Source organism: Hesperophylax consimilis, chromosome 29 (assembly GCF_061612785.1).
Source record: "Hesperophylax consimilis isolate HC1 chromosome 29, BYU_Hcon_1.0, whole genome shotgun sequence".
NCBI lineage: Eukaryota > Metazoa > Arthropoda > Insecta > Trichoptera > Limnephilidae > Hesperophylax > Hesperophylax consimilis.
The window spans coordinates 6,339,772-6,359,191 of NC_142864.1; the positions used below are offsets into that span (position 1 = coordinate 6,339,772).

The following is a 19,420-nucleotide window of genomic DNA, read 5'->3' on the forward strand; positions in this document are numbered from 1 at the left end:
CAGTTCTCAAAGGGACACATAATAAATAAAATTCTATGTCTGAGAGGTTAACATTATTTTGAATATTACAAAAGGAAATATGCTGTTATGCTATGCTATATAGCCCTTCCATCGTTGCTACTATTAAATTCCATGTGCCGACTAGGAATACAAGACAAAATATAACATTCTTCTGCAATACATACACAACCAACCATCAGACACACTCACTGACCAATAGGATGCATGATCTGGACCAGTATGGGGGTGCTATTGATTTATTTATTGCTCGATTAGATTCTTATTTTGAGAGAAGAAAGGATTATTTTATTTTAAATTTAAAACAACTCAATTACTGTTAAAATTATTGTGAAATCATATACAAGTACATCAGCAGAATGCTGCCTGCTTGTTAAATAATGATAGTAATAAAAAATAGAGGATTTTTTTTACAATTGTTTTGTCGCTTACCAGTTGTTTTTTCTTGTAAATTATAAAAATACCACTTTATGCGAAACCAAACAAAACAAATTTAATTACTCAAACATATTATAAAAGTTACTGTCACTTCACTTATTAATCATTAGCATCTTTACTTTGTAACAGTTCTATGTAGCATTTTTCTTTCGTCTTGTATGATTGCCATTATTGACACTACATAATATATGTACCGGTAATATTAATTTGTATTCTTTCTCGTTTTCTAGACTCGTCAGTCAATATTTGTGAGACTCCTTCAAACCACCTTCCGCCTTTACCAGTGGCAATGGCTATCAGCTCCGCAAATGTTTAACGTCGAGAGCTGCATCAGGACCCTTTGCGATGTCGGTTAGTTGTCACATTACTTCTGTACTTCTTGCAATACTCAGGGATCTTAGTCTATTACAGAAATGGAATGCCTAAATACCTGAAAACTATTGATTTTGTGCAGAAATGGTCTATTTGATCGATTCCCCTATCTCAGGGGTTCCCAACCACTTGCCCGTGGGCGCCATGGTGCCCACGGAACGATTCGTATGTGCCCGCCACTATTCGACAGTGAAATAATTTTTTCATAAACATTAATTAAAAATGTGAATTATTTTTATTTATTTGTTAGAGTTTTAATATTTTTGAGTGCCTAGGTTTATTAAATACGTTTGTATGTTTGCGATATTTTATGTATGCGTGGTTCCTTTGCTGACAGTACTTGCTAGCGGCGAACCAGACTGCAGTCTTCACGCTAGCCTGGAACGGAGAGTTCTATTTGCACAACACTCCTTGCACACGCAGAAAACCCGAAGTGAACTAACGCCACGAATTGAGCAGATGAACGCCGAAGACGCCATAACACATGGCACATGACTCTGCCAGCTCTGTCTGTCAGTGAAAGCAATAAGCATGGCCCCTATAGCCAAACTGACAGAAGTCACTCGTGCTCGTACCGTCCTGATCGGTTCAGCGATCATCGGCTCACGTCGGATACTCGGCGTGTACAAGGAGTGATGTGCAAATAGCATTTCCCGCCTGGAACCGCGTTGTTGTCATTTTGATTGCGATTGCTGCCCCGAGTTTGTCGATTAAAAATAGGTGGTGTCCGCCACCCTACCGATATTTTAGAATGTTCTCTAGAGTACAAAAAGGTTGGGAACCCCTGCCCTATCTTAACAGATTGCCTTCTTTAGAACATGGACATCAGGTCTGAATGCTGTGTTAATTCTACCAGTGTTTTAACGCAAGGTGTTCCTTAGAACTCTCCTTCTTTCCCGAGAACTAGCATCATTGATTTACCAGTGCACAGCTAGGAGACACTCTAAACATGCACTTCCATTGGGGTTACCACGTACGATCATATTTTTTTGCGGCCTGTCCTCTAATTTCCAACATCTATTCCCAACATTTAAATGTATGCAATTAATATTTAATATGTGAGAATCGGTTGTTTTTATCACTAGCTTTTGTGTTCATCAGCTGGACTGTTGAATCATCCTAAATATCTTCAATACCAAGATTCACTTCTTCCTTTCCTTAAAATACCTCCAAATATAACATTGACTTGTCTCACTTCTGATGTGGTTCACACCTTCTGCTGCTTTCAGCCAAGACACGGAACATTGCCATACCCACTGACCTGGAGACCAAGGTGCAGGACGTGTTCCAGAAGCAGGCCAAGCTGTCCAAACTCTCCAGGCAGACCAGCAGGTGGCTGCTAGCTGCCAAAACTCAAAAGGTTGAGAAAACTCAGTCACAGGTTAGACTGATAATCTTTTTTATTTATTTTTATGTGGCAGTAAGACAAGAGACACAACAAGAGCGCCACTGTCTGTATAGTGTAAAGACAGGGTAACTATATAGCGTTGAGAGGAGGGTTAAGGTAGGGGAAAAACAGATGCCACTAGCTTGTTCCACATAAGAGCCGATTTACACAAAAACAAGTCAAATAAACGACCCGTTCTCTTGATCTGTGAACGGGTGTTCTGCTCGAGTCCTTCGAGTTTTGCATACGTGCACTGAAGCACAGGGAATCAGTGCTGCTAGCTCCTTGGAGGAGGCTCAAATGAAATACCTGTAGAACAGACTCAGCAATTCTACATTGCGTCTGTGCATTAGAGGTGGCAAACGGTCTATTAACAACGGACTATTCATTGTAATGTATAGACTCACTGCACATATAGATATAATTAATTATTATGTATATTGGGACTAAGGCGCCCTTGATTGGGTTTATTGTGAAGCTGAAGGCAGTGGGGAAGGAAAGGAGAAGGAAAGAGGAAGATTGGGAAGTACCTGGCTATTCTGATTGGTGGTCTTTCACTTTTTAAAAGTGTGAAATAACTCATACAAATTGAACATAATCTTCAAACCCGTAACCTCTAGATTCGAAGCCGAGAATCTTAAATACTTGGCCAAGGAGGTCATCAAGTCTTCCTAGTGCTTATTAGCATTATTTTCTTCTTTCCAGATCATATGCACGGATCGCTCCATCATGGAAGGTCTGCAGGACATAGTGGCACTCTTAGAGGAGCAGCTCCGACCCCTGGTGCAGGCCGAGTCGGGCGTTCTGGTGGACATCCTGTACCGACCGCGCCTGCTCTTCCCTGCCACCCCTACGGCCGCACTGCTGTCGGCGCAAGCCGTGGCCGGGCTGAACAACCAGACCAGGGATACCAGTGGTATCTTCATCTCCCGGTACGTTAACTACTTCAGTGTAACCACTTCAGTCTGACCACTACAGGGTGACCACTTCAGTGTGGACCACTTCGGTGTGACCACTTCTGTGTGACCACTTTGGTGTGACCACTTTCGTGTGTCACTTCCGTGTGACCACTTCGGTGTGACCACTTCGGTGTGACCACTTCGATGTGACCACTTTGGTGTGACCACTTTCGTGTGACCACTTCCGTGTGACCACTTCGGTGTGACCACTTCGGTGTGACCACTTAACTGTGACCAGTTAACTGTGACCACTTGAGTGTGACCACTTTAGTTCAGTTTATTACAGTTAACTGGATTGCAAATGATGAATATTAAATATTACTAATCATTAAAGAAGATAATACTTATAAATTTAAATGAAACAGAACAAGACACATAAAATAAAAAGGTGAAGGTTTCAACTGGGAATCGAACCCATGATATCTGTCTTACTGTACTGGACGGGAGTCCGCACAAGACTGTAGATTTGGGCGCCGGTTCCAAACCGTGTCTTCAACCGATGGGAATGCTCCTTTACTGCCGATGATGATGATAGTTGTATGAAATTATTTCAATCTGCCTCCCGCACCCGGTGCTCGGTGAATGTTGGGCACTGGGTGTGCTGTCGTCTCTGCTCGCTTCTGGTGTTGGCTGTTTTCCTAGGCTGGGCCGGCTGGTCTTGAAGAGGTAACACCAGAAGGCTTGGAGCAGAAGACTAGGCGAGGTGAGGCAGTTGGTGGGCAGAAGTTACTTGTTGAAATAAAACGCTTGTTTTGGTGGTAAAGTTGAACTGATTTAATATTTTTAATTTTGCTGCTTATATTCTATAAGGCTGACTCGCAGACGACATTTGGCTGTCGACCGAAAAAGGGTGGGGATTCTATCCGCGCTACAAACGCGTACGTAAGCCACTGTAAAATGTTGCATATTCATTTTGCCGGTGGTTTAGCCGAAGGCAGACGCTTGAATTTGAGAGTTTGCAAAGATTTTGCAAGCTCGCCTGTATTAAAATTACATAACATTTATAAGAATGTGTATCTTGACAACTAGATTTTTAGTTTGTCAAGATACAACAAAAAATAAGAAATGTTTGTAAAATAAAAGTGTAAAAATGATCTTGAAGCGATCAAAATTTGTAAAATGGTTAAGGTAGTATTTTTCGCAGGTCCCCTGTGACATAGCACTCGGAAAGAGAAAAGATTCACTATGCTACGAGGTTCCTGGATTTTTGTAGAGGCAAATAAGTAAAAATAATTTACAAAAATGGTTACACAAATTCGTTACAAAACGGCATTTTAAATATCTCCTCAGTGGTAGCATATCGCAAATAGTTTTTATTTAACTACCGCCGAGGAGATGTACAAGTAAAAAATAGGTATTGGTAACATTTGGTAAATTGTTATTTGTTAGTAAATTTGTACATAGAAAAATCTGAACATCGTACCGCTCGGCCGGGGTACGTGTGCGATACGGTACCGATGCTTTTCGGGGTCAGAATTTTCAGGCCATTTTGGCCGAAACGGGATACAAATGAGCAGTGGCGGGGAGTGAGGAATTTGCCAGTGGCGTGGAGTTGGCACATTTTATAAATGTAAACATATTTTGACAAAATGAAAAAATGTGGCCAACAATGTCCGTTACACTTACCTCGACAATTCACTCGGCCATTGTGACGTAATTATTTAACGTTACTTTCGTCAATCTCATATTTCAAATTTAGAATTAACAATATTATCTTCAACTAATTTTTCCCATCTTGGGTTCAATTCCCATTGCAACCATTTAGCTTTTTGTTTTCTGTGTCTTGTTCTGGTTCATGTTTTGTTTAGTTTTATTAGTATTATATATCCCTTTTCAATGATTAATATTACATTGATTGGTATAACCATAAAAAAATATTTTTAAAAGCCATTCCGTTAAAATTTAATAATAAATATTGATTAATTTTTATTTTCAGATTAATTCGACACACTGAAAGATTGCTGGAGGAGAAAGAAGAGAAACTGTGCGTCAAGGTTCTGAGGACCCTCAGGGAGATGATGGCTGTGGATCCGGAGTATGGAGAGAAGGTACAATTTCAACTTCAAACTTCATCATCTTAGATGCCCCTGTAGTTCCTTGTTGACTCCTCAGACCTATTCTGTCAGAAGGACGGAGTATTTTGTTATATGTTAAAATTTTATAACATAAAATAAAATTAAAATGGTTAAATGGACAAATTAATCAGCGACCAGTCGTTGATATCGCGTTTTGGTCCCACTCAGGCGTAGTGTGTTCAATTCCTCGACTGGCTAAGTCCTCCATCATAACACAAGCAACATTTTCCGCTTACTATGGTGGTAGTAGAAGATTTTCAAATATTGTCAGGTTATTCGTAACCCGTGAATGTACGTACGTCTTTATTTAAAAAAAAAAAAGTGTTATAAATGTTAATGATCATCATCATCATCACTTTTGGCTCTACAACCCCTGGTGGGTCTTGCTTGGCCTCCTCAAGAGTCTTCCTCCACTCATCTCGGTCCCGCGCCAGCTCTCTCCAGTTTCGAAGCTCCAAGGCAGACAAATCTTTGAGGACGTTGTCGCTCCATCTTAACCTTGGCCTTCCCAGGCTCCTTCTCCCTATCGGTCTTGAGCTCAGCAGGGACTTTGGTTCTTGATGCTCGGTCATTCTCTCCACATGACCTAGCCACCGAAGTCTTCCCAGTTTTATGAACTTTGTGACGTTTAGCTCCTTAAACAGAGTATAGAGCTCATTGTTATAACGTCTGCACCAAAATCCATTTTCTAGAACCGGTCCGAAGATGCGCCTCAAAATTTTCCTTTCAAAAACGTCCAGTGCTCGCTCATTCTTCTTAGTTAGAACCCACGTCTCGGCTGCGTACGTAAGCACTGGTCTAATTAGTGTTTTGTACACTAATACCTTGGTGGTTCTGGAAAGCAGTGTGGATTTTATTTGAATGTTAATGATACATCACTTTTTTGTCACTTCATATAAAAATAATTCATAAAAAAGTCTCATAAGCTTTTTTCAAATTGGTCGAAAGTTCTGAAATTTTGGTTTCATAGATGTATACATTTTTATTGTTATTTGGTTAACTTCTGTATTTGAATATAAAGCGTGGTGCTTTCTCTTTCTGAACACCGTTTAGTTCATATTTCTCACCATGACAGTAAAGGAGATAGATACATCGATTTCTATGAACCATACGAGTTGTTCTCAAAAGCGAACAAATAACGTTCAATGTTTACGTTAATGTTCACAAAAATTAACCTGAGCTGTTAAGTTTTCTTACCATAATTTCTTAATTTCTCCAAATGTGCATGAAAGTAAAATGGTTTTTTTAAATTTTGTTTGCAGGGTAATCAGCTGAGAAATAATCTGCTTTCCCAATACTTGGTTGGGCGGAAACCAGATCTGAAGCCAACCGCGGCTCAAATCATTCATGCTGCCACACACGGACCACCTAGTAAGTACAAGTGTTCCTTGAATGACAACAAACTCGTTAACCTTTTTGTACTTGAAGGGGGTCACTAGGGTCCCCCCATACATTGCAGAGCGATCGTTTCGCAGCAGTCTAATTATTAAGTATTGCAAAATGGTGAAAGAGGTATTGCCAAATCGAGTGTAACTCAAATACATACTATTGTAGCCCTTTTAGTAAAATGCAACGCTTACGGCCGCACTTGCGGCTTATTTGCAGTGAGGATATTTTTATAGTAATGGGAATCCGCGGTGGGGGGAGGGTAATTTTGTCAGAATTGTACAGATATTATTTAATATCATGAAAAATAGTAATGGATAATTTCTTTTTAAATGCAGATTGATTACCGAATAGTTTTTATAGGATTACCTAAATTCTAGAGTATGTGATGTAAACAACATGTTAGATATCGCACAAAAGTCGTCGGGGGAAGTGTATTACCCCCTCTGGTGCGATTGGGTTAATAGCAATTTGCTGTAATTTCATATAGTTAGTTTTCTAATGAATTTCAATGTTTTGGTTTACTTCAAAAAGCTATAACTTTCCCTTGATCAAGTACACAACTGCTGACCCTGTACAAATCGCAAATGCGCCCCACTGTTGAATTTGGCAGCCACCTCTGGTCTGGAGCCCCAAAATACCTGAAAAAAACCCTTGATTCTTTGCAGAAACGGGCAGTCCGTTTGATAGATTCCCCAATCTTAACCCATCGCCATACTTATTTTTATTTGTGACATCTGTGCTTACTCGAGAAGGATTATTATTGTGCAGTATTGCACCCCATATTTTCCCAAATTAAACACTATGCTTTTATACAGATTATAATTTTATTGTGAACTATCTAAGTATGTGGAAGAAGTTTTAGCCGCCCCAATGGAGCGGGCAATATGCTGATAAAAGTGCAGCCCCCCAATCTTGGCGGCAGGTATGCCGATAGGTTAACAAACAGTTTGCAATATTTAGCCCACAGGCGTCAGGTAGGTATGGTGTCCTCGTTTTACCGGCATTACAATGGAAGATGATTCGAGGAACTAGCGTCACTAATCCCTTCAGTACAGGTGCACAGTCGTAAAGCACGCCAAACGTGTGCCCAACATATGTAAACGGTTGACATTTGTCACATGAGAACAGGTCTCTTCTATGCGGTAGTTCCACAGCTCGGCTGTGGGACGATTTTCCAGCTTCTGTGTATCCTCCCTCCAACAATATGCCGTGAGGGAAATTGTTTTCCTTCTAGCCTCCTTTGTGGAGTTAATTTTAAAAAAAATGCACGCTGCTGGAATTTTGTCATTCCACATTACTTTTCTAACTAACTAACCAACAATCACACCGTACGGGTAGGCAGAGAGGACGGACCGCCAAACAACTCGGTCTTGGCTCACACTCCTTGCCTCATACACATTCATACATCGTCTCATACATACTCTTCTATTATTCTGACTCTTGACATGGCCCGACTCGAGTATCTGATTCACTTGGTCGTGCCATGTCTTCCTCGGTCGTCGACTTCTGCTACCATTCACATTTGCATCGTATATCCTCCTTACACTCCTATCTTCGCTCATTCGCTCTACATGCCCAAACCATCTTTCGTCCCTTTCTTAATCTTACTCATTACGCTTACATCAGCCTTGCACTCTTTGCGGATCTCCACATTCCTCACACGATCAAACATGGTTTTACCACACATAAGTCTCAGGGATCTCATTTCAACATCATTCAATCTACTTTCATCCTTTCTTTTCCAGTTCCATGCCTCACTTCCATACATCAGGGTAGGTACCAGCACTCCATTGTGGACTGCCAACTTCGCTTCTTTGGACAATTTTTTTGCGCCAACTGCGTTCAGTCCTCCATTAATGGAGTTACCTGCATTTACCCTTCTTTCAATATCTCTTTCAGCCTTCCCATCTCTCGTAAACATACTTCCTTAATACACAAACTCATCCACCTGCTCCAAGTATTCCTCATTCACAACTATATTGCACACTGTTTTCGTACTCTCTCTTTCAAACACCATTACTTTAGACTTACTTACATTCATCATTAACTCATTCTTCACACATACTTCGTTCACCCTAGACACGAGAGACTGTAGATCATCTACACTATTAGCAATCAGCACCGCATCATCAGCATACAACAGGCAACATACTTTCAGATTTCTCATCCGACTCCCTCTAACTCTCACTCACTCCCCACTAACTCACTCACTCTCCCGACTCCCACAACTGAAGTCCACTGCTATCTGAACTGAAGTGATGAGTTCTTCCAACTCAAGTCTCATCGCCTTGCGTGTTACCGCTTCCCTTCCTATTTCGTCTCTCCCCCTCTTCTTTAGTTAATCATTCCTTTTATGGGTATGATTTTTGCGTTAGCGCTTATTCCCCTCTACATCGTTGATCACCATATAAAGTGATCATTCTGATTGCACGTGACCAAGGCATTTTTTACACTATATTGCTGCGTGATCGATGTGGTGATGTATCCTCTATGATATGCAAAAATCATAAAAAAAATTTCATTAGTTTTACAATGAATTGGTTTTCCATTATTTAGATTAATTTTGTAATGAATTATAATTTGTGTTTTGCAGTTCTGCCGTTTGCAGCCAAGGTCCTGATCAGAACAGGGCAGAGCCTGGCGGAGGTGCAGACGCACCTCGACAAAGAGGGGGCTTCCGAACTTGTGGTAGAATTGGTCATCAAGAGTGTCAACTCTCCCGCTATCTTCTTTGAAGCCGTCCAACTTGGTACGTTAAATTATTAAATTATTATTATTATAATTATTGCAAGCACTTTAAATCTAATCTTAAATTGAAAACTAATCATAATTGTGGAAAACAATAACAGTGGAATAGATTATTGAGTAAAACCTCAAATTGTAATATTTAATCATCGAATATAATTTTTGTTGTTTGTTTTTGGGGTGTTATGCCGTGTTGCGCTAACTCCTTCTTTAGCCGACGTTTCGGACAGCGTTGCAGTGTCCATCATCAGGGCAGATCCGGTAGATCCGAAGATGTGTTTTTTTTTTTACACATCTTCGGATCTACCGGATCTGCCCTGATGATGGACACTGCAACGCTGTCCGAAACGTCGGCTAAAGAAGGAGTTAGCGAAACACGGCATAACACCCCAAAAACAAACAACAAAAATGCTTTTGGCCGTGAGAATCTAAAAACTTACCATCGAATATAATGTTTATAACAACTCTCAAAGTTGTAAGTCACCAGTAATAAGTCTTAGCTATAAGTTTGTACGCTTAGTTTTTTGAAACTACGCAACAGATTTTGATAGGGTTTATACAAAATATATAATTCATGCATATTATATTTATAAAAAGTAGAGAAAAGTCGCTGTTTTGTATTCAAGTCGTAAATAAAATATTTTCGGACGCTTACATTGCAAACGCTGGCTAAACCTTATGAGATACATCAAAATAATGTACTACGGAATTGTATATCTTAAAAAGGCCTACAGAAAATTCCACGATGGTATATGTCTATCTCCTAAGGATAACCTACAGCAACACCGGGTACACGTCAGCTAGTTAGTTATAAGTGAAAAGTTACAGGTTAAATAAAATAAATTGTAAAGCATCCTTGAGGTGATTTTCCCATGAAAATGGGAATAATCTAATAATAACAATTATTATTTAATCATCTGTAAATAGTATAAAATAAAGTCGCAATCCGCGTCTGTTTGTGCGCTTAGTTCTTCTAAACTACGCAATGCATTTTGATAGGGTTTTCACTATGTTTTAGAGAATTTCTTCCGGAAGGTTTACTTTTTTTTAAATTTATTTATGTAACGCCCAGAGGGCTTTTACATGGTTGGTAGTATAATTTTAATTTGACAGTTCTTTGAAACATAAAAAATAAGAATAAAATTACATTTGATAAAAGCTATGCAACAAGTCATACAAACACAAGAAACAAAAACAGAAAATTACAGCTATTTGTTGGTTTACATGATGTGTTTAGGAGTATTGTTGAAATAAATGTTTTAAATGATCCACAAAACTTGCCAAGTTGGTATTGAATATGTCAACATCACCCAAGTAATGATTTCCCATGGTGTGAAGTCGTTGTATCGGAGAGTGGGCAATGTAGTTACGCTTATGTGTGCTGCTGTAGAATATTGTATTTTGTCGTGTTGTTACTGTGGGTGTATGTATGTTTATAAGTTGCAGGAGTTCACAACAGTCGAATTTAGAGTTAAGTATTTTGAATAAGAACGTTAAATCGTTTATTTTACGTCTATCTTCTAATGTATGTATTTATATATATAATACATGCATATTTATTGCTATTTTTTTCTATCTTCACAGACAGACTAAGCCACAGCAACGCATGGCGGGGTACAGCTAGTTTCTAATAAAATTTGAAAGCGTATTTCATCACCTTTAAAATGAAACAGTTTTCACTTTTTGGATACATCAGAAATATTCCATTTATTTGTATTTTATTGCAAAGCAGAAATACTCCAACCTTCTGACAGAATATGCCTGAGGCTTGAGGAGTTGTATTAGAGTTATATTATCCCTAATTATACCAATTATTGTTAAAATCGTATTTACATCTATGTATGTATTCAAGGTAGTTCAATTGGTAGAAATGTGATAAATTGGGATAATCTGAGAAAAAACTAAGTATATTTTGTTAATAGGTATTGCCCTGTTGGAGGGTGGTAACTCCATCATACAGCACAGTTGTTGCACCAAACTGCAGACTGCCGATTTCTCACAGGCTTTCTTCAAGGTAAGTCCAAATACTTTCTTATTTCATTAATCTGTTGACTGTGGGACGAGAATTTGGAACAAATCAATATATATTATAAAAGTAAATGTACAATGTGCATGCTGCTAAAACTCAGAAACGAGTCCAGGTACCATCAAGGGAGTTATATGGTGTGGTAGCCCTCTATCCCCTATCCACGAAGAAGGTTCCCATTTTTACCTGAAGGGCGTGCTTTTGAAGATATAAGGGCTGGAAGTTTCGCCCTCTAGAAATTTGTAGAACAGTCCAGAACATTCGAGAGCATTCCACAACATTCTAAAACATGTAACAATTGATGTTAACACATTGTCCGCAGCTAGCTCAGAATAATACTTAAATATATTGCTGTTTTATACTTACCTCTTCAGCCGTACACTCTGCCTTCTCACCAATTCGGGTTGCTTGGGCGGGGATTAGGGAGGTGAATTTAATTAAGAACATCTAATAATTATGAGTCTCGATTTTAATTGGGTTTGTCAAGTTTTAATACTAAATCTAAATTATGCTTATGTCTACTTACATCTAAATCTTAACTAATTGTCATATGGATCGGATACAACTAACTTCGTGAAATCTTCTGCGTTCCGCGGGGGCGTTTCCAGGCGCGGTGTCGTCCGAATGCAACAATGGGGTTGTGGCGGTGGGCAGTGGGTGGCGCGCAGTGTTTATTATTTTGGTTTATCACCATTTCATGTTCACAAGATACATCGGCACTTTGCAGCACTATCCGTTGAATTGTTAGTTTTGCAATGTTTGGTTGACACTTTAAATCGCAACAGCACTTTACAATACGTTAGTTTATTATCCTCTTTTAGTAATGTCCACTTCACTTTTTAGTTTAACCGACGATATCGATTGTCCACTTTGTACAACTCACTTTGTTTGTTTCTTAGGAACCTCTTCCTAACTAGCTCGTCTCTCTCCTGTCTCCCTATATACTCCCTAGTTCCTCTCGTAGGACCTGTCGCCCTACACCGCGTCGCCCTACCCCGCACCACTCACTTCTTTCTTTAAAACCCCCGTCTGTCAACACTTGTCTTTGGGCGCACACTGTGGGACACTCTCAGTTTATAACTCATATTTGTGACGAAATTTGATTAGTCACAAATCGGAACGGAACATTCTGGAATGTTCGAGAATAGTCTGGAATGTTCGGGAACATCTCGGAACATCCCAGAACATAATGAATTAAAAACGGGATTACAGGCTTTTTTTTGATAAACTTTTAGTAAGCAGAAGTTAGCAGAAGTCAGGGACGCCCGAGGAAGACATGGCACGATCAAGTGAATCAGATACTCTAGTCGGGCCACGTCAAGAGTCAGAATAATAGAATAGTTTGTATGAATGTGAATGAGGCAAGGAGTGTGTGCCAAGACCGAGTTGTTTGGCGGTCCGTTCTCTCTGCCTATCCCTGCGGATTTACTTGTTTATTTATATAAATTATACAAACCCATGCAAAAGAATAGTATTATGCTAACCTTAATTATTATTGATATTATTATATCCTTCTTGTAACTACAATACGTGTTTAGATTAATAAGTACCATTCTCCAGCTAATAAGAGTATGTATTGCCATTACTTCCAGGTCTTTTACGACAAGATGCGAGAAGCCCAGCAAGAAATCAAGTCCACGGTTAGCGTCAACACGTCGGAGGTGGCCGCCAAACAGAGCCAGGACAAGGACGGAAAGGATCTGGCAGGATATGAAAAGGTTGCGCGAGGACCAGGTAAATATTTTGAAACCTGACTACCGATTACTTTACTAACAAAAAATAAATAAAGACTAACATTAACATTTGAAAAACCTTTGTTTTTTTAAACATTTTTTTTTTTTTAAATTACTGGTAATGAAAAAATAAAAACAGACATTGTTTTAGACAAATGTTTTATAAACATTATAGTAACCTCACTTTTTTGTAGTTTTATGTAAAAATAATTAAAAAATTTTCATAAATTTTTTTCAAATGCGATTGGAAGCTTTGTTTGATAAAGGTGTACATTAAAATTTTTTCTGTGGTTAACTCTTAACTTTTGAATATAAAGCATGGTGCTTTCTCTTTCTAACACCTTTTAGATCATATTTCTCACAGTGATAGTAAGAGAGACCCAAAGACTATGAAACCATACGAGCTGTTTCCAAAAGTATTCTCGGATTAAATGAGGGAGTATAGACAGTTGTCGATAGCTGATTTTCATGCAAATACAATAATTAAACTTATATGTTGTAATGTGGCCTGTGATGCTGTGTCTCTCTTACCAATATTTCAACTAAAGTGCTCTTAACTGTATTCTTAAAGCAATTGTGTGTCAATTTAATTTTCAAGGAAACTCACTTGGGATAATTTAGATTTCTTTTTTGAAGGTTCCGCCAAATCCGTTATGATGACAGACGACTTGCAAGATGAACTCACACAAGCGGCTAGAGCTACTGCACAAGCATTCTCCACCGTCAGGAATATGGCACCAGGTATATATTACATAACAGTACTTAGTAATTGAAGGTTCCGCCAAATCTGTTATGATGACAGACGACTTGCAAGATGAACTCACACAAGCGGCTAGAGCTACTGCACAAGCATTCTCCACCGTCAGGAATATGGCACCAGGTATATATTACATAACAGTAATTAGTAATTGAAGGTTCCGCCAAATCTGTTATGATGACAGACGACTTGCAAGATGAACTCACACAAGCGGCTAGAGCTACTGCACAAGCATTCTCCACCGTCAGGAATATGGCACCAGGTATATATTACATAACAGTACTTAGTAATTGAAGGTTCCGCCAAATCTGTTATGATGACAGACGACTTGCAAGATGAACTCACACAAGCGGCTAGAGCTACTGCACAAGCATTCTCCACCGTCAGGAATATGGCACCAGGTATATATTACATAACAGTACTTAGTAATTGAAGGTTCCGCCAAATCCGTTATGATGACAGACGACTTGCAAGATGAACTCACACAAGCAAGCGGCTAGAGCTACTGCACAAGCATTCTCCACGGAATATGGCACCAGGTATATATTACATAACAGTAATTAGTAATTGAAGGTTCTGCCAAATCCGTTATGATGACGGACGACTTGCAAGATGAACTCACACAAGCGGCTAGAGCTACTGCACAAGCATTCTCCACCGTCAGGAATATGGCACCAGGTATATATTACATAACAGTACTTAGTAATTGAAGGTTCCGCCAAATCCGTTATGATGACAGACGACTTGCAAGATGAACTCACACAAGCGGCTAGAGCTACTGCACAAGCATTCTCCACTTTCAGGAATATGGCACGACGTATGTAAAATGTTATTAAACAGTACTCAGTAATTGAAAATAAAACAAAAGATATATACAGTGAAACCCCGTTAATTCGAACCCCAATAATTCGAAAAAACGCATAAAACAAAATTTTTCGCACACAAAACAACCATCGCCAAAAAATTCCCACCAGTTGAAAGGATGACTTCCCCAGCGCAGTGCCTAGCATATTGACTGAAAAGGTAGCTGTAAACGGTTGAAACGGCAGAACCCGGTACTAAAAAAACTATGCTCTCCGCAACATCAATTCGGTTTATTTTGGGTACCCCCTCAGATGAAATGATGTACAATAGTGAATAACGCAAGTCATGATATGCCAAGACATATTTGTATGGTGATCTATCCTCTCTGTTTACCCCTGTGTGGAAACGGTGTGATGCTTACCTAATTAGTTAGTTAACTTTGTATTGTTATTTATTATTAATCAGTTTGATTTTTCCAACAGGATCCCATGGACTCGAGGAGCTGTTGGCGGAACGGAGAGAGGCGGCAGGTCAGCAAGACTGTCTTCCTGCAAAAGTGGCTGTGATGCAACCAGTCCTGCGCTTTCTGCAGCTACTTTGCGAAAATCACAACCCGGAACTGCAGGTACACTGCAATAAATATATTTGTTGTGTGTTACGATATTGTGAGACAAAGACTAGACTCTGGACATCCAGGAGGGCGATTCACGTTCTTTTTAAGGACACCAAAAGTAACCTCGCCTTCAAATTTATCCTTACCTTCGAATATTTCATGAAATGCGATTCTCGTTCTCCCAGTGACAGTCGATAACCGGCATATTCCTTACATTTTGAAACATAACGCTAGCGTTGGCCAACGCACCGTAAGGAGAGCTCGGGACCTGTCTTTGAGATGTCAATGGCTGACCGCGGCTGTCATTTGACAAAGGATTTGTTTGACTGTGATACGTTTTTTTATATAGTTTTCCATATTTAAGTGGTTTTAACACGAGAAAACTTAATATTATCGTAAGTATTGACTGTAAACATGATTTTTGAGTTAATTGTCGCTTATAAACGCTATTAAATGATTCGAATTAACGTAATTGTGATGTTTCAACGTAGGTATGCAACCTGCCAAAATACCGATATGTCAGAAATATGATAAATACAATAAACTTCACTTTAACTTCACTTTTTATGTGCGATATACCTATAATAATTTACCATTGAGGATTTTCAGATAAATAATAATCATAATAATTTGCAGATAAAATGGCTGCAGGATTTTTAGCCATGGAAATCGTACATTTGGATGAAGAAAATTGGGCACGAATTCCATTTAGGATTCTGCGAGATGCGCAAAATCCGATGGAAATAGGGAACACAGAATTTATAAATTTATTCAGAATTTCAAAGGAAATTGGCTATTTCCTCATAGAATCTTTATCCCCCACCCTACAACCGAAAAGAATGCATGGATTGTCTGTTCAATCACAGGTAATTTAATTTAATTAATCTATGTTAGGTATATAATATTTTGTAGTTTATGTTAAATGTGTATTGTAAATGGACACACAGTCTGTAATACACAAAAAAGGTGGGTGCTACATTTAATTAACATGAATATGTATATTATAATGTATGAAAAAGAAGGTACGGTATTAATGGTTGAATCTTACACAGGTACTTACTGCCGTAAGGTTCTACGCGGTGGGGTCTTATCAGCGAGGTATAGGCCACGAGTACGGCTTGGCAGTCAGTCAGTCGTCTGTTAGCCGATGCATATCAAATGTTTCATCGGCTATCAGCCAAACATTACAAAAGCAATGGGTTAAATTTCCGACGACTGCCGCAGATAGGCAAAAAGTCAGGCAAATCTTTCATCAGGCAGACAATCCTTTCCCTGGATGTATAGGAGCCATTGACTGCACTCACATTTCCATCATTGCTCCTGCAGAACAGGAAAACGTCTATTTTAATCATCATGGATATCACTCCTTAAATGTGCAAATGGTGAGCTCGTGATTTGGATCATTCTTTGTGTAATTTAATATGCACAAGAAAGTCCTATATGATATTATAATAAAAAATTAATATTTCAGATTTGTGATCCAAACTTGGTCATTTTAGATGTAAATGCACGATATCCTGGTACGCGGCACGATAGCCAGATTTGGGCCAATTGTCCAGCTCGACGAATCATGGAGCTCTGGCATGAAAGAGGAGAAAGAAAAACATGGCTCTTAGGTAAAAATAATTGTTTTATTGACAATACTTAAATTACAAAACCCACATTTTGTGTTTTTATTGATGATTTTTCAATAGAAGCAAGTACATAACAATTTATATTGTATTCTCTCGACATATAATAGAAAACATTATATTCTATTCATAGATATTGATTAAAACAACATAACTTATATTATACATTTCAATAAATTTGTACTTAACAGGAGATTCGGGCTACCCTTTAGAACCATGGTTGATGACACCTATTCCCAATTCAGCCATTGAAAGTGAAAAGCGATATACGGACGCACACTGCAAAGCTCGGTCAGCTGTGGAAAGGTGTTTTGGTGTTTTAAAAGGGACTTGGAGATGTCTATCGGCCCAGCGTATTTTAATGTACGAACCTGTACGAGCGTGCCACATCATCAACTCGTGTGTCGTATTGCACAATCTGCGGAGGATGAGTAGAATGGACCTTGAGATAGATCAGGTAATGCCTGAAATAGATAACCCATTACCCATTGCAGAAGACCACGAACTTCCGAGGACACGTCTTGCTGAAGGAAGACGTGTCAGAAATCAGATAATCACTTCTCACTTTACACATTAACAGCGCTGATTTCTCAAATTTAAATCATGACAAAATACATTCTTTTCATACAAGTGTCATTTACGTTAGAACTCTTTTTAATCATGTGTATGTGCCTTCCCTCTTTTGCTGCATTGTTAATGTAAGTTTGCTTATTTCACGTAACCACAATTTTGTTTAAAAAGAAAAAACTATCTTTCCTAATATTATTTTCTTTTAAATGACTAAGAACGTTTACAATTATTATTTCATAAATTGTTATACATGTTATTATTTCATAAATTTGAGATATTCAAAATTAAATACCAGCTATGTACTGTTTAGGTTAGACACTCTTCTAGAATTGTCTTTGTTTGTTTACTCTCATTTTCTGTATTATTTGTAAACAAGTTTGTTTCTTCAATGTAACTATAGTTTTAAAAAATATATAAACTATTTAAAATCAATATTACCATCAATTGCATCCACAAAGCACTCTATTTGGGGTGAATTGCCCTAATACAAAACCATTATATCAAAACAACTATTGTATCTATTATCAACCATTGTATGCATTATGTACTCGGTCCGCTCCGTTCACCTCGTTTTTGGTGGAAGGACTTGTATGCCGTTAACGTTTGTCACGACAAAGATGAATGCTAGTAAATCCAATTGTACCGGGATGCGAAGAGTCACCCATGTGTCCTCTTCAGTAGAGCACCATGAGTAGTTACAGAAGAATAGGCCACTTGCAAGGATTTTCTAATGACTTGGAAAAAAATGAGTGGATAGATTTCTCTACTAAGATTACGAAAATGTTACTCAAAAAATTTTGAAATGTATAGTTTTTTTTAAATAAAATAAATAAATCTGTTATTTTTGGCTTGTGACGTCACCACTTGAAAATGTTCCGTCTCCAATATTATTGAATTAATTTTTGTAAAATTCCACACTGATTATTTTTTTTATATGGCAACACCTTGATTTCCGGCGACTTGTGAATTTGAATATTGACACTTGTTTGGGGTTTGGCTGTTTGTATTGTAGTCCGCTAACTTTGTTGAGAAATTAAGCATATATTATTTGGAAATGATTGAAGTAGGTTTTGTTCAGGGTCAGTCTGACAATTTGCCGAACATAGATTCATTTATGATGGCTACTTTTCTAAGTAATAATATGAATTTCATTGGAAGCGAAATTAGAAATGTCAAAACAAAAAGGTTAGTATTTTTTCTGTATCTTCTAATATACGAATATTATGTTATATATTTTGACAACATTTAATATGTACTTATATATTATGTTTCCATCAATTATTATTATTAAGACAATTGTTAACATTCAGTTATATGCAACTGTCTTTTGTTTTCAACGTGTTATTATTATATATTTTAAAGGTCTGCACGTGAAAGTTATGGTGATAATGCTATCGGGTATGTGCAGGTAAAAAGAGAAGGTCCTATCTGCACAGTGAAAGCAAAAATAACCCCCGAGCACCGTGTCCGCCAAAAAGCATACTCTGTTGTACTTTTGTGTGATGAGATGGAAGATGAAATACAAGTCTTAGAATGTCAAGACTGTGCAGCTTCTAGAGGTTAGTTGAACTGTATGTCGCTATATTGTAAAATATGTTTCTCTCCTCTAACCTCTACACTCTTCTACCCTATGGAGATGTGGGGAAGAGCAAACTCTTGTGTGATGTAACAAACACAGAATCATTGCGAGGGTCTCTGCCAGCTACCTGTTGACAAATAATTTATATTTGGAACATTTTGCTTTCAGGTGGCTGTAAACATGCACTGGCATTTCTAACATGGCTCCATAGGAGAAGTGAAGAACCAGCGTCGACATCTGTCGACTGTTATTGGAGAAAATCAAAGTTATCGTGTGTCGGAACCTCCCAAAAGTTCATTCTGGCATCCCAAGTTGGCAAGAACG

At 38.4% G+C, this 19,420-nt stretch overlaps 1 protein-coding gene across 1 annotated transcript in view; it reads left to right on the top strand.

Annotated features, from left to right (window-relative positions):
- Itpr (Inositol 1,4,5,-trisphosphate receptor) overlaps positions 1-19,420 on the top strand; it is a 172,471-nt gene that overhangs the window by 123,968 nt on the left and 29,083 nt on the right. Inside the window, exons 36-46 of the mRNA XM_089649084.1 lie at positions 687-807; positions 2,058-2,209; positions 2,921-3,147; positions 5,111-5,222; positions 6,512-6,620; positions 9,232-9,387; positions 11,306-11,397; positions 13,002-13,143; positions 13,779-13,883; positions 14,473-14,577; positions 15,186-15,328. Of these exons, the coding sequence (XP_089505210.1) occupies positions 687-807; positions 2,058-2,209; positions 2,921-3,147; positions 5,111-5,222; positions 6,512-6,620; positions 9,232-9,387; positions 11,306-11,397; positions 13,002-13,143; positions 13,779-13,883; positions 14,473-14,577; positions 15,186-15,328 (1,464 nt within the window). The remainder of the gene's footprint in view (positions 1-686; positions 808-2,057; positions 2,210-2,920; positions 3,148-5,110; positions 5,223-6,511; positions 6,621-9,231; positions 9,388-11,305; positions 11,398-13,001; positions 13,144-13,778; positions 13,884-14,472; positions 14,578-15,185; positions 15,329-19,420) is intronic.